This window comes from Anoplophora glabripennis, unplaced genomic scaffold (genome assembly GCF_000390285.2).
Source record: "Anoplophora glabripennis isolate ALB-LARVAE unplaced genomic scaffold, Agla_2.0 scaffold138, whole genome shotgun sequence".
NCBI lineage: Eukaryota > Metazoa > Arthropoda > Insecta > Coleoptera > Cerambycidae > Anoplophora > Anoplophora glabripennis.
Window position 1 is genome coordinate 183,200 of NW_019416326.1, and position 15,613 is coordinate 198,812.

General features: G+C 31.3%; 1 protein-coding gene across 1 annotated transcript in view; it reads right to left on the reverse strand.

Moving 5' to 3' along the window:
- The window catches only part of LOC108903168, a 60,367-nt gene that overhangs the window by 35,412 nt on the left and 9,342 nt on the right, over window positions 1–15,613 (reverse strand). The window contains exons 2-3 of the mRNA XM_018705256.1: window positions 14,977–15,357; window positions 964–1,216 (exon numbers count right to left, since the gene is read on the reverse strand). Coding sequence (XP_018560772.1) covers window positions 964–1,216; window positions 14,977–15,357 — 634 coding nt within the window. The remainder of the gene's footprint in view (window positions 1–963; window positions 1,217–14,976; window positions 15,358–15,613) is intronic.

The window sequence follows — 15,613 nt, forward strand, 5'->3', positions numbered from 1 at the left end:
CCCCCTCTTTCGGAGTTACAGCCCCCTGAAATCTGTCTTTTTTTTATATCTCACAACCCTGTTGTACGAGAATCACTAAATTTGGTACACAGGGGTTTTATGGCATGTGGAATCTGTTTTTTGGAGGGGAACCCCCTTAATTAATTTTTCGTGGGCCCCCTTGTCTTTGGAGCCAAATATATTTGGTCGCATATTTAAATTTCTTAAAAATTATCAGTCCACTAGAAAGCCACTAAATTTAGAAACTTTGTGTCTCTTTATACATTTTTCGTATAAGACAATGTTTTCGAGAAAAATGTCAAAATGTGATCGAATGCATATCGTGATTCGCCATTTCCCTCAAAAACATTGCGTTTCACGAAACAAATATCAAGAGACAAAAAAGTTTCTAAATTCAACGGCTTTCTAGCTAACTAATAATTAAAAAAAAATCAAATTTGCGACCAAATTTTTCTAGTTTCAAACACAAGGGGGCCCACGAAAAAGTTTCTTAATGGGGTTTCTCGCCAAAAAGCGTAGCACTGTGAGATTCCACATGTCATAAAACCCCTGTGTAGCAAATTTAGTGATTCTGGTACAACATGGTTTTGAGATATAAAAAAACTTCTTACGGGCAGATTTCAGGGGGCTGTAACTCCGAAAGAGGGGGCCAGTTGGCAAAAAGAAAAAATACGGGGCCTCTAAATTTGTCTCAAGAATCTATGACCGAATTTTGTTGCATGAATTTCGGGACACCCTGTATGTACATGGTATTCTATTCAAATAAGAAAGTATACTAGTGGTATAATGCAACACATTTTTATGTTTATACCTTCGAAGATATACGTTATTTTTCTATCTTACATGGTTATGGAATTAGAGATCATGCACATATTACATCTTTATACTTTATATGAATGAAATTATCTATCACTGACTACTTATAATAACAATACATCTATTGGTTATTCAACCAGCTCTCACCCATGGCACTCCAGTTGCTTGTGGACACCGATTTTCCTCATGACAACAGCGAACAATGGGGAATGCGCCTCGGTCGTGATGAACTTCTTCTCGCTGTCCTCTAAGGTGCGAAACAGCATTTTCTTGTCTAAATTGTCTGGGTCGGTGATGAGAGGAAGAAAGGCGTAAGTCGTCTTTGCGTTGTCGTGTATGACGAACTTTACGGCGCTCCAAACCGCGATGGTGGGAAAAGAATTCAACTGTTCCAAATCACCTACAAGATAAAGTCATTTGTTAGTTGTTAAAACATTGATCATAACATTTTAAAAATTTGTAAAATGTGTTTAAAAAGTGTAAAAAAATTTAAAAGCAAAGAAATCTTTGAAAAATTTAAAATCAATATGAACACATGTCCTAAAATGTTACATTTCCGACATACGGGAATTAAAGCTTACGTAAAAAAATATTTTTTTCCTTGAAAGGCAAATATTGGAATTGTGGTTTTCTATATGGCGCAAAAAATACAGGGTGTTCTATATGAATTCAAAAAGTTTTACCGGTTTTAAGTTTTGAAAATGTACCGTAACAAATGGAATATTTAGTATAATTTTCTTCAGGTGATTTTGATAGTGGAAGTTCTTTACTTATTTTTAATTTATCTTGTCGATAATGTAATAATATCTAGAGTGTCCCATTTAAATTAATGAAGTTGACAGCTACTTCCGGTGAAGAACCCTGTATATATACGATGATAAATGAGATAATGTCATTTTTTTAAACAATACTGCTACTGATATTTTGTCATTTGTCATTTTCTGAGAGAGCAGTGTAAGCTACGACAAAAAAGTTTGATATATTTTTACTCTGACAGAACACTACAAGTAGCGCCCTAGAACTGATTGTAAAATAGTTATCATTTACGTATTTGCCACCTCTGAAAATCTAGGCATGCAAAATTTGAAAACAATCGGTTTAAAGATATTCAAGATATATCAAAAAATCGAAAATAATGTTCAACTTTAACGCTTTGAAGTCAGCAACCTGTCATTAAGCTCTGTCCCATTATTAATGGATCACCCTGTTGATACTTTATTTAGATATATTTCAAAAAACCGGTTTTTTTTTGTTATAAAAAGCATGAAATACTGTTTCCATATTGTAGGTTTAAGCATAGTTTAGTTGAATGCAGGAAGGTCTGTCTACTGTGGTTAATTTTTTACTTTCAAAATTTAAAAAACGATATTAACGGGGGCGTTTTTATGTGTAATTTTCAGTGAATTCGTCTTTTGACGAGGGTTTCACAGAATTTAAGCAAGTTAGAAACAATATCTCTTCACTATACCAGTTATATAAAATTTCTCCAGGGTATGACAGTTTACAAGCTGACAATACATTCAGAATATGGAAAAAAGTATAGTCTTAATTTTTTTGTATATCGTTACATTTCTTGAACTACTATAAATCGCAGTTTTTTCTTGTTCTATCATTGTCTTACTAAAAGTATCTACGATTTCTTGTCTATAAAATGCCAGCTTCAATGATTTATGCGCGTATACCTATATCACGATTTTATTTCAAAGTAAATAAGTACGATTTTAATTCATTAAATTTACTTATAAATCATCCAAAATAAAATTACATATTCATTCTTTAACAGAGGTAATTATTTCCTTGCAAAACGATATTCATTTTCATTTCTTCTTAATTTTAATAAAAATTTAATATCCTGTACATAAAATCAGAAAAATAGCAACAATTTTAAGTTTAAAAAACACGCAGAGAAGTTTATAAAGACATATAAGTAGAATATTGATATATAAGGTGTTTCACAAAGACCTCCCGTAAATACAGGGGGTGATAGTATGACAAGAAAATAAGAATTTTTTGTCTTATGAACTATATGTCTATCTCCCCTTGTTTTCGAGATACAGAGCGACAAAATAAAATTTTTTAAATAGAATTTTTACGAAAATTTCCGAACGGTGCGGAATATTTTTATGAAATTTGGCATTCCGGGGTTTTTAAGGATGCCAAATACGGTGGTCTAATTATTTTTTGGATATTTTATAGATGGCGCTAGTTTTGTTACATTCCTATTACATTTTAAGTTCAAATTTTTTTAAGGTTAGGTTTTTTACCATTTTTTAAATTTATTTATTTTTTAAAACTTATCGATGGATGTCTCATAAACAACGCATACATTCTTAGCAATAGGTATTTTAAACTCTAATTAATCTTATATCAAAATTTTAGTGATTGTTAGTGACTGTAGTTAGTAATGACTAATTATAGTCATTAAAATTTTGATATAAAGTTTATTAGTTTAAAATATTACTAAGGATGTATGGATTGTTTATGAGACATCCATCAATAACTTTTGACATAAGCCTACTTTGAGAAAAGTCACTTATTTTATACATCGTAATATTATAAGAGTTCAATTAAAAGCTTTTTATCTCGAAGACGTCTACATTAGGAAGTTCTAACAAGAGTATATAATTTTTAGAAAATAAAATTTACATTAGAAATTGGAGACCGAATGGTAAAAAACCTAACTTTAAAAAAGTTAAAACTTAAAATGTAATAGGAATGTAGCATAACTAGCGCCCTCTATGAAATATGCAAAAAATAATTATACCAGCGCATTTGGCACCCTTAAAAACCACGGAATACCAAATTTCATAAAAATATTTCGCACCGTTTGGAAATTTTCGTAAAAATTCTATTTAAAAAATTTTATTTTGTCGCTATGTATCTCGAAAACAAGAGGAGATAGACATATAGTTCATAAGACAAAAAAGTCTTATTTTTTGTCGTACTATGACCCCCTGTATTTACAGGAGGTTTTTCTGAAACACCCTGTATACTTTCTCATACATTTATACATAAAAGTACTTTGTCTCTGTGATATACAATTGTGAATCACACTGTATCTGTCTATCTACGTTTAAGTTGCGAGTATTAAGTTTACAAAAAAAACGGATTTTTTTTATAAATGTAACCTTTTTCAATTGAAATTATCTGATATTGAAAATATATAATTTCATATTTAAAAGTCATCATTAAAATAAGCATTTAGAATTCCAGTGTCGAATTCTTGAAGTTCAAAGTCGCGTTTACAACTATAGCAAAAACCATAAAATTGGCGCGTTTAGCGAAATGTCTTTATCGCCATCTGGCGAGAGATTAAGCAATTGCGTTATGGGTTTTTTATATTCGAATAGTGACCTTAATGTGTATAACAAACGCGACCAACACACCTGACATAGCGGTCTATGAGGCCCTGGCATAAGAGAACAGCTAATCACATGAAAACAAAATCACACCACAAGACTGTGTCGAGTGACACGATCTTGTACAGTAATTATCGAAATTTGTAGTAGCTATAGTAGCTGATCATGAATTTGTTCAGTCATGAATTACCATGCAAACTGATGAACTACTGTAAACCACAAACGTGGGAAACTGGGCGAAACTGCTGATAAGAAAAACGCACAGAATAATGCATTTACAGATATGCATCGAAGGAAATTGTCATTTTGCATTCGCAGATCGTTTTCCGCATTTGGCAGCAAGCCATACATGTACTTCACTATGGTATACATATCGTGAAGTCAGTGAACACAATATTTGTCTTTACTTGCCAAACAACTAACAGTACTTTCTACACTTTCAATGTACAAAGTGTTCTGAAGTTACTGTTAAGCTGCACAAGAATCATTTTATGTGAAACCGACTGTACCTTTACAACTTTTGGTCAATTTTATATTTAGTGCATGCCAATGCATTAACTGATTTTATAGCATAAGAATTTAAAGACAATGGCTGGTTCATTTCCTTGTTTTAGAAACTAGAAAGTTGGACGTAGGACTCTCGCGTAACAAGGTTTATCGCGGTGATGACATTTCTTAAAAATAATTACCGATGAACATAAACCGTAATGTGCACAGACAAAAAGGATTTACCAGAATTAATCCTGAAAAAGCTAATTGTTTAGACGCGCATGATGAAATATCGACCATTAGGCAGCGTCGCAAAGTTGAATTAGAAAATACTAGAAGCAATTTTCTAGAAATGATGAATCATTTAAAAAACATATATTATTAGGCCTGGTATTTTTGCTCTTTTGTGAAGATAGTAAGTTAATTCAAACAAATTCAAAAATTTTATTTTAAAAAATCTTGTCAAATGAAGTCAAACATATTCTAGGATATCAAAAATCTACACAAAAAATATTTTTACAGGCAAAATAGCTGTATATAACATGTATAAAAACGCCTAGCAATAAAATTTAATGTGTTTCATAGGTGTCCCTAAAAAAGTTTTCTGCTAAAGGTAAAAAATTATAATAATTTTTATGCAATGTGCAGAAATTTGACCAACAACATATTTTAATTATTTATGTTCTCAAACAATTTTATCATATTGTTGGTAAATTTCGTGTTGTTCCATTTCAAAAGGTCTCCAAAATGCCATGTTGTAATAAAATTAGTACACAAAATATCTCTTATTTCTCCCTTTCGCAATTGTAATATGAATGATTAATAGAAGGTGCCTATAATAAATTAAAATTACCTGAATCACACCAAATTCCGCATTATGCACTGCACTACTAGGCCATTTGTCGACAACTGAATTTATGGCCAGGTTGCCCAGTGCGGGTGTGTTTGTGCCCCGTTTGCCCGCGTGCTCATTCTTCAACTGGGCTAAATGACTAAATAAATATGGGAACAAGTTTTTCAAATATTTCAATGCCGAGTTGCTGCGGCTGTGACCGAACCTGGTACATATTGTCAACCTCTTGGTTCTTCAATTGAGATCGAAAAGATTATACTCTATGTGCTACATGCCCCAGTCTAGTAAATAGCTTGTAATAAACAATTAAAAAACTGAAAATGATATGACTAAATTAATTAAATTTAAAAAAATGTAGGTAGGTACGTGATATTCTTAAATTGTTCAATCAATATATTTGTTTGAATGATTACATTTTATTAAGATGGCGATGCTACGGTTTTGTCAGTTTTGACGTAAAATAAAATACTTTGTCATGTCATTATTTACTATTACCATTAAAGTTGTGTGAAGATAAAAAACTAGTTTAAGTTAGTGACAAACCATTGCTGGTTAGGATACCTGAACCCCAAGGGGACTCTTTCGTATAAAGTCTTTATCTAGGACGCTTCGTTAAAAAGATATAGGGTGTTAAACTTAAAAAAATGTTTTTAATTTTTTTAAATAATTTAAAAACTAGTAAGTGAAATAATCTGAAATGTATGTATGTACTTATATAAACATTGTCCAAAATCTAAGACCTTTTCCTAAAATTTAGATTCATAATTCATTTTTGAGCACCGTTTTTGCATCACCCTGTATTTAGACATATAATATTTTATAAACATATCAGTTTCTATTTTGGATAATTATTTATTACTAGCTTTTTACAGTCCACAGTACAGGCCCCCTCTGGAAAGTTGATTACCACATACTTTATAACTCCTGAGGCGCTTCGTTTTGACGAGTCTACCACATTTTTCCTCTGCGACTTTTCTCGATTCCTCCGCTTTTCCACTCGGAAAAGTCCAAAAACATGGCAATTTCCCGGGGTCTTGAAAACTCAAGACCACATCTTTTATTTTTAGCTTAAGTAACTGGAAATTTTGTTGCAAATGCCGATTTAAATTTGTCCGACAGAAATTCCTCCGACATTGACGTGTCTACCGGTCGAAACATGCCAAAATAACAGGGTATTGAAAATCAATTACCACATAGGTAATTTTTAGTAAAATTAATTGTAAATAATTAATTCAGTCAAAAAGTATTGTTGTCCGACAAATTTCAAGCCGCGTTTTTTCAGTCCGACAGCTGGAAATCGGAATTTTCACGGGGTATGAAAAATCGATTACCACATATCTAATTTTCATTTTTTCCACTTTTAAATTTACTGTACAAAATAGTGATATAAGTGTCCGACGATTTAATGTCCGCAAATTATTAAAAAATCAATAAATCAATAAACGTGATGAAATTTAATTTTTTCACTCCAAAAATTTCATATTTATAAATGGTTATTAATTATTATTATGTAAATTATTATTTGTTTCAAATAAATAATTATAATATTGCTTATTTTATGCTTAAAAATTTAAAAGTTATAAACAAATGAAGTTATTTTTGAGGCGATTAATACGATCTTAGTGCATAATGCATTATTTCTAAATAAATTAATATTATACTTGATATAAAAATCCTTTTTTCTCTTTCAAGTTTTCATTCGCGTTTGTTATTTTTCTTTACAAAAATTTTCCTATTTTTCTAAAAGAAAATCCCAAAACTTTTGTGCATAATTTTTTTACACCATACATACTTTTTGAAATCGTTTAATTCTTTTCTCGGTATTTATTTGGCTAAATTGAGCATACCTATAGAGATTTACAATTACAAGAATAAAACGAAAATAATATACAGGGTGTTTCAGAAAGACCTCCCGTAAATTCAGGGGGTGATAGTACGACAAAAAATAAGAATTTTTTGTCTTATGAACTATATGTCTATCTCCTCTTGTTTTCGAGATACAGAGCGACAAAATAAAATTTTTTAAATAGAATTTTTACGAAAATTTCCAAACGGTGCGAAATATTTTTATGAAATTTGGTATACCGGGGTTTTTAAGGATGCCGAATACGCTGGTCTAATTAATTTTGGATATTTCATAGAGGGCGCTAGTTACACTACGTTCCTATTACATTTTAGGTTCAATTTTTTTTAAGGTTAGGTTTTTTACCATTCGGGCGCCAATTTCTATTGTAAAATTTTATTTTCTAAAAATAATGTATTCTTGTTAGAACTTCCTAATGTGGACGATTTTCGAGAAAAAAGGCTTTTAATTAAACTCTTACAATATTTATTACACTATAAAATGAGTGATTTTTCTCAAAGTAAGCTTGAGCTTTGAGAAAAGTCATTTATTTTATACACCGTAATATTGTAAGAGTTTAATTAAAAGCCTTTGATCCTCGAAAATCGTCCACATTAGGAAGTTCTAACAAGAGTAGATTGTTCTTAGAAAATAAAATTGTACATTAGAAATTGGAGTCCGAATGGTAAAAAACCTAACATTAAAAAAAGTAGAACTTAATATGTAATAGGAATGTAGCATAACTAGCGCCCTCTAAGAAATTTACAAAAAATAATTAGACCATCGTATTTGACATATTTCGCACCGTTTGGAAATTTTCATAAAAATGTTATTTAACAAATTTTATTCTGTCGCCCTGTGTCTCGAAAACAAGAGGAGACACACATATAGCTCATAAGACAAAAATTTCTCATTTTTTGTCGTATTATCACCCCCTTTATTTACGGGAGGTCTTTCTGAAACACCCTGTATTGTATATTTATATGGAATTTTGCTTAATACAAGCAAATACCTTATTAGAAATTATAAATACATGTGCATATTTTTTAAGAAATTTTTTTTAATCATTTTTTGGCGGACTGACGATTTGCGGATATAATTTTGTCGGACATTACAATTTTTGCATATAAAAAACACTTTTCTATCGTGTGTTATTTTTGTCCGACATGTGGTAATCGATTTATCACAAATTCCGATTTCCAGCTGTCGGACTGAAAAAACGCGGCTTGAAATTTGTCGGACAACAATACTTTTTGACTGAATTAATTATTTACAATTAATTTTACTAAAAATTACCTATGTGGTAATTGATTTTCAATACCCTGTTATTTTGGCATGTTTCAACCGGTAGACACGTCAATGTCGAAAGAATTTCTGTCGGACAAATTTAAATCGGCATTTGCAACAAAATTTCCAGTTACTTAAGCTAAAAATAAAAGATGTGGTCTTGACTTTTCAAGACCCCGGGAAATTGCCATATTCTTGGACTTTTCCGAGTGGAAAAGCGGAGGAATCGAGAAAAGTCGCAGAGGAAAAATGTGGTAGACTCGTCAAAAGGATGCCCCTCAGGAGTTATAAAGTATGTGGTAATCAACTTTCCAGGGAGGGCCTGTACTGTGGACTATTAGGGGAAAGTTGGACAAAACAGGACAAATAGTATTTTATGTACCATAATTTCTATCTCGGCGAACTCTTCCCTACTAGATACTGTTGGTGTAATTCAATGCTAGTTGGGACATTCATAGATTTCTGGTATCGAAGAACATTGTTTGAGATCATTTGATATTATTTTCTAGAAGAAACATTTTTGAATTTGTTTGAACTGGCATATTTACCGACATTTAAAATTAGGAAGAAACAGATGAATTGTTCTAATGTGGCATTTTAGGTGTCTAAAATATCCGGAAAAAATTGACCTTCAGAAAAAAACAATTTTTTTTTCAGAAAAATTGTATTCTTCCTTAAATTCAGGATATAAAGGGTTTGAACCACTATGCTTGTCAATGTAAATAATGTATTATTTTATATTTTAAACAATTATCTTTTTTGAAATTGTCTAAAAAAAAATCAAATCATTTCTGCTTTTATAATAAGCTTGTGGAAGATTTTAAAGATGTTCAGGATAGCCAAGCCCAATTTTGATGTAAAATAAGAAGATTCAGAAGCATCAGGTATGTCCTTAAAAGGTTGAGACATGGACCGTGAAGGACTTCCTTTAAGTAAAGTTACAAATAAATTTTTTAATTTTGCCTTTATTAAATGTTTTTATTTCCAAGTTCTCCCAATCTTACCATTTTTCCCAAATCTTGTTAACTAGAAAAAAAACACGAAAAAACTGTTTTTTAGAATGTTTACCGTTTTTTTCTTAGTTGACACGTAAATATTCTGAGAAAAAAATTAACGAAACAGTTTCGACTTCTAAGGGATGTACGACCCTTCAAATACATAGGGTATTCTAAAAATAACGTAAAATCTGAATTGTGAGCCATTTTCATTTCGAAGAGTTGGTTGCATTGTACAGGGTCACATGTTATAGTAAACACGTTGCGGTTAAACAAAATGGAGTGCTATACAACGAATGAGCGAGTGAAGATTGTGAAAATTCATTACAAGTACGGAAAGTGTGTAGCTGAAAATGTGCAAAAGTATGTGGAATTTTCGGTAGAAGGAACACCTCCAATCAAACAACTAAAAAGATTAATTGCCAAATTTGAACAAATCACAATGTAGCGAATTTTAAAAGATCTACATTTGCATCCATTCAAGATTCAGCTCACCCAGGAATTGAAACCAGACGACCATTTAATGTGCTGAACAATCATTGATTGGATATTGGAGAATCAACAAGTGAACGGTGATTTTGCTAAAAAATCGTCTTTAGTGACGAGGTGCATTTCCATCTTAGTGGGTATGTGAACAAGCAAAACTCTCGAATTTGGAGCAGACAATCCTCGAGTAATTCAAGAACGACCACTGTATACCCAAAGAGTGATAGTGTCGTTTGGAGTTTACGCTGTTGTTGCTGTGATTGGTCTGTTCTTTTTTGTAAAGGATTTTTACAGTCTTCACTCTCTCATCCGTCGTATAACGCTCCATTTTGTCTAACCACAATGTATTTACTACAACATATAAGCCTGCACAATGCTGCCAACCCTTCGGAATGAAAATGGCGCGCAATTCAAATCCTACGTTAGTTTTGGGACACCCTTTGTCCAAAAATGTTAAGATACAGACTTCTGATTTTTTAAAGGACAAATCTGAAGTTACTATTTACCTCCATTTAAAGTTTGTGTTATCACTGTTATGCCCTGTATGAAATTAATTAAAATTTGTTAATTTAAGTTTAATATAATTGATTGAAAATAGTGTTTTTACTTGAAAACTTTTTTGAAAATCACTCGAGGCAGCGAAGATTCCATTCTTTGTAAAACCAGGGTGTGGCCAGATGTGACGTCTGATATTCCCTAACGCTGATTCAAATCCATTCGTAGGCATATGTATTCCTTCTAAATAATGTATAGTGAATTTTTCATACATTATTCAAGGCATTGCTGCCAGCCTGTAATTTATTTGAGAATTTTCTGTACTTTCTATTTTCAACACAATATAACCGCTATGTTCAATGATCCCGTGTTTGTTTAACTTTTTTCTTGGATAAACGAGAATGCAAAACGAATTATTTTGCATAAGAAAATATTATTATAATTCTAAACACATTTAAGATTAATTTGTGTGCCTTTATTATAAAAACAGCTACTTTATTGAATTTTTTTTGAACAGGCCAGTTAATTTAATGGAATATTGTTTATATTAATGATAGGTTATTAGATTTTGTCCTAATAAAAAATTGCGAAGTTATTAGATCAGATAATCCTTTATAAATATTTATATTCACTACTATTTCTTGAAAATATGTTTATATCTGAAGGATATCAAAAAGAACATTACAGACCTAAGTTCTACTGACACTTAATTTTTAGAAAAACAAATTATTGTGGTTTATCTGGTTATTTAACAGTTAAGGATTGGTTATTTTTATTACAGTTTGAAGATACTAGTTCTATTTGTGAACAATTTTACAACTCTTTTCAGTTTATGTGTTCCGAAATCTACCCCTAACATTAGTAAATATCCGATTTGGTTTAATTCTATGTACCTACCTCAGGTTGTGACATATCTTGGTGCAGAATATAATAATGCACAAGATATTATCAACGTTTTTGCTTTGTTTCTTTTCTAAAGATGTTTATGTTCCAAGTTCATATGACTCATACAATGCAGCTCATTTTGTTTAATCTTTTTCTGAGAGCGATATTTTACGGATATTGAGAGGTTTGAGGTTTACGTTCACTAAGAGCCCTGATGATACATTATCATTTACAGTCAAAGAGTTTCTATTTACCCGATCAANACAGGCCAGTTAATTTAATGGAATATTGTTTATATTAATGATAGGTTATTAGATTTTGTCCTAATAAAAAATTGTGAAATTACTAGATCAGATAATCCTTTATAAAAATAATGGCGGACTATTTAATTATAATCTAAATGAAGAAGTCTTGCTGACTTAGATGTACAGTTTTACTTAAAATTACTTTCAGTAGTTATATTGAGAATATCGTTTTCACTTCTTATAAAAATCTAGGTTTTTTAATTACATTTTCTAGAGGTTTTGAATATATTGATTTACTTAATTTATTTTGCAATTAATTTGTAAAACGTAGGCTTGAATATGGGTCGCTTGTTTAGATTATCAGTAAATATTCCAGTAGCATTGAAAACATTGAGCGTCGCAATCTAAAACTTTTAATTTAAAAAACTGACAACGTATATCCACATACTGACATTCATCAAGAGGAACTGATGGATAAATTTTCATTCCTTAGTCTAACAAAAGGAAACTTTGTTCCTTAATACTCCCACATGGAGTAGGTAGTACGTAATAATGACAATTATCCAAATATATAACACATATTAAATCTGGAACACGAAACTGGAGGGTATTTTATCTTCCTACGCCACGAACAAATGCTCAGAAGTTTTCGACTCTTTCCAGTATTTGTCAAAATTATATTGCTATCCAGGAACAGCTTTGTTAATATATTTGATGACAGTATTACGGATATAAAAAAAATATTTTTAAAGTAATTGTATAGTATCATTTTAATTGTCATATGATTCGGTTAGAGCAAATTTAGAGTGGATATTCAAACTATTATATCAGTAGTAATAGTAAAATATTCAAAAAATGAAAGAAGTCTAGGCAGATCTCTTATAAAATGATGTTACGCCACTGTTTCCGGTATCCTTTAAAATGGGTAAACACTAATTCCCATAAAAATATTTGCAAAGAATGTTGTTCACAAACTGAAAAAAAAATTAACGCTGTGACAGAAATAACTGCATTTATTATAATTAATTATTCGATTTGATAATTTTGGTGTCGAAATGCAGATAAAATTTCGGTCAGTCGATTTAAATGTTTTTCTTTTGAGAGAAATCTGGTATCTACTCGTACCATGTATCCATTCTAAAGAAGGTGGCTTTTGATAAAAAAACTTTTTTTTTCATAGAAAATGGTATATTAGGTTTGACGAAGAATTAAAATATGACTTCACTCAAAATGCAGTTCTTTATTCCTAATATTTTGACACCACAATTTGTTGGAATCCTAAATGAAACTGTCTCTTAGGACCATACTGTATTTGAATGAAAGGAATGAAAGGAATATTGAGGAGAAAATTTAACGAATAGAAATGAAATAAGGAAAAAATGAATAATACAAAATGTAAAAATGCGAAAAAGTATGTGTTAACTGTTATGATGCTTGTAGTTTGAAAAGTGTTTTTTTATTATTCTGATTTTTCCAAAGAGTGGATGCAGAAATGTGCGAAAATTTATTTAAAGAATTTCCCACGTTATCTTTTATGAATGTCAAAAAGTGAAGAAACAAAGCCAATTTCGATTTTTTAAGTTGAACACTCTGTATGTTGGTACATATTCTGGTAGGATCCTTTCTTAGGATTACATTATAAGGAAGCGTTCTATTCAAATACGTAAAAATATACAGGGTGTTAAATTAGAATATACTAATATGTAAAAGTAATACATATCACTTTTTATTTCCCATATACCAAGAAATCTAGCTCGAAAATGACCATTTCATGCATAATTCTTCGGTCAAGCTGACTTTTTATGAGTAGATAGTAAAAATAGTCGAGAATAATATGTACCTCATCCGCACGCTGAAAAAGACGGGCGACATTGTTTAAAAGTTGATTAAACAATAGAAATTCGCGTTTTTCGACTGTAACTTTTTTGCTTACGATTCTACAGAGAAATGGTAAAAATACTTTTTTGTTCGTATCTAAAAGATCTACAAAACGACGAGTGACAAAAAATATCAATCCGGTCAAAAGTTACTTGTAAAAAACCGCCAATTATGTCATTTTAAATAAACAATAATAAATATATATTATCACAGAGGCTTCTTCGGATAATACTCAATCATTCTTCATTGCACACAAATAATTTATGCGAAAGCCGGAATCCGTAAGTGGATTATTTCGCGAGTTATGGCCTTATAAACAAATTAACTAATTAAAGATCTATACAAATCTGAGCTGTACCCGAAATCGCGCCAATTTTTTTATTGGGAAATTTAACAAAACGCTATCGAATTCCCTTTTTTTTTTTCAAAAAAATGCATTTTTTATAGCAAAGGGAAATAATTTAAAAAAATTCCTTAGTTTTAAAATTATATACGCCCTTAATTTATATTTTTTTAGTATTTTATTACATGTACTAAAAGAGCATAAAAATACTGCAATTTAAAAAAAGATTCGTCACAGGATTCGATTCCTGAGACACGTCAAAATCGACGTGTCTCAGGTTTTTTTTTGTTCAGTATTCGTTATAGTAGTTTTAATTTAATTAATTTTAACCTTAGTTTAGTTTGCATTTAAAATAACCCGCTATTCCGTTCAATTTTTTATTCTTTTTTGTCTAATTTGCGCGATACCGACTTGCGACACACATAGCTACAGAAGACGAAGAGTAGAGGTTCGAGTCGTTAGTTATTTTCACGCTTAATCGCGGGTTTTCACGAATGCCGCTATTTGATATACCATACTTTCGCTTTAATTAAATTGAAGTGTGCCGCAATCTTGTTTCATCCCGTTTCCACTCCGGACTGAAGACTGAGGGCTCTCTGCAACAGGGAAGACCCCGGAAAATCTGCGGTAAGTCGCAAGTCACTCAAAATTTACCTTAAAGATAGTTACGTGCCCAGTTACATTTAGCTGGAGCTATCCAGAATTAATTAAAAATACAACAAATTATTCATTTTTAATTCCTATATTTTCCAGATGGGATGTTTTAAAATCAAAATTTTACACAAGATTCGTTAGTCTATGTCAAATATATTTCAAGATATATGTGTATTTGTAGTGTTTAAAAAACACCCTGTAACTTGGAAATGAAGAAATTGTGGACTAAGGTATATCTGGCACAATTATTATATATTGGACTCAAAATAATTTACGTCCGTTCACCCTGTATTTAAAAGATGTAAAATGCAAAAACTCCTTTTTAAGAAGATATTTTCGAAAACTTACCCTTTTCTCCCTGGTACAACACCTTCAATCCAAGATTCGATATCTCCAACCGTCCCGTCAACGCTTTCTTTGTCCTCGTGGTTTTCTTATACGCAAAGTACAGATCTTTAAGAGGACCTTGCAGTCCCGAAAGGCTGGTCACCTTCCCCTGCAGGGGCACGGACCCCAGATAGTCGACGGAAAAACTGTGCACGCCTATGTCGTTCATGGGGATGCCGTTGTCCTTCGCCACGTCGCTGAACATTTTCTCTATTTTAGCCTGAACGCTATTCTTCGCGCTGCTGGAGTCCGACTCGAACATCGAGTCGATTTTTTGCTTGTAGATGGAATACACGCTACCCGTCTCGTCGTTGTGGCAACTGTTTTCGACCAGACGAAACCCTGTAAAAAAAGAAAAAAGTGTTGGAATGTATAAAATAATTGAGAACATTAAAAATTAACTGAATATTTTGTTTATTAAATGAAAAAGTTAGGGATAGTCGAACTGGAAGAATGTTAACATTGTGCTTTTGGAAAATTTTCTTGGAAAGTTAAAGTCATCCATTACTTACTAGTAATGGGTCTAGTGAATGCACTATCAAATAATATCTTTGGAAACTTGCAGATAATAATAAAGAAATAACTGCATTTATTATAA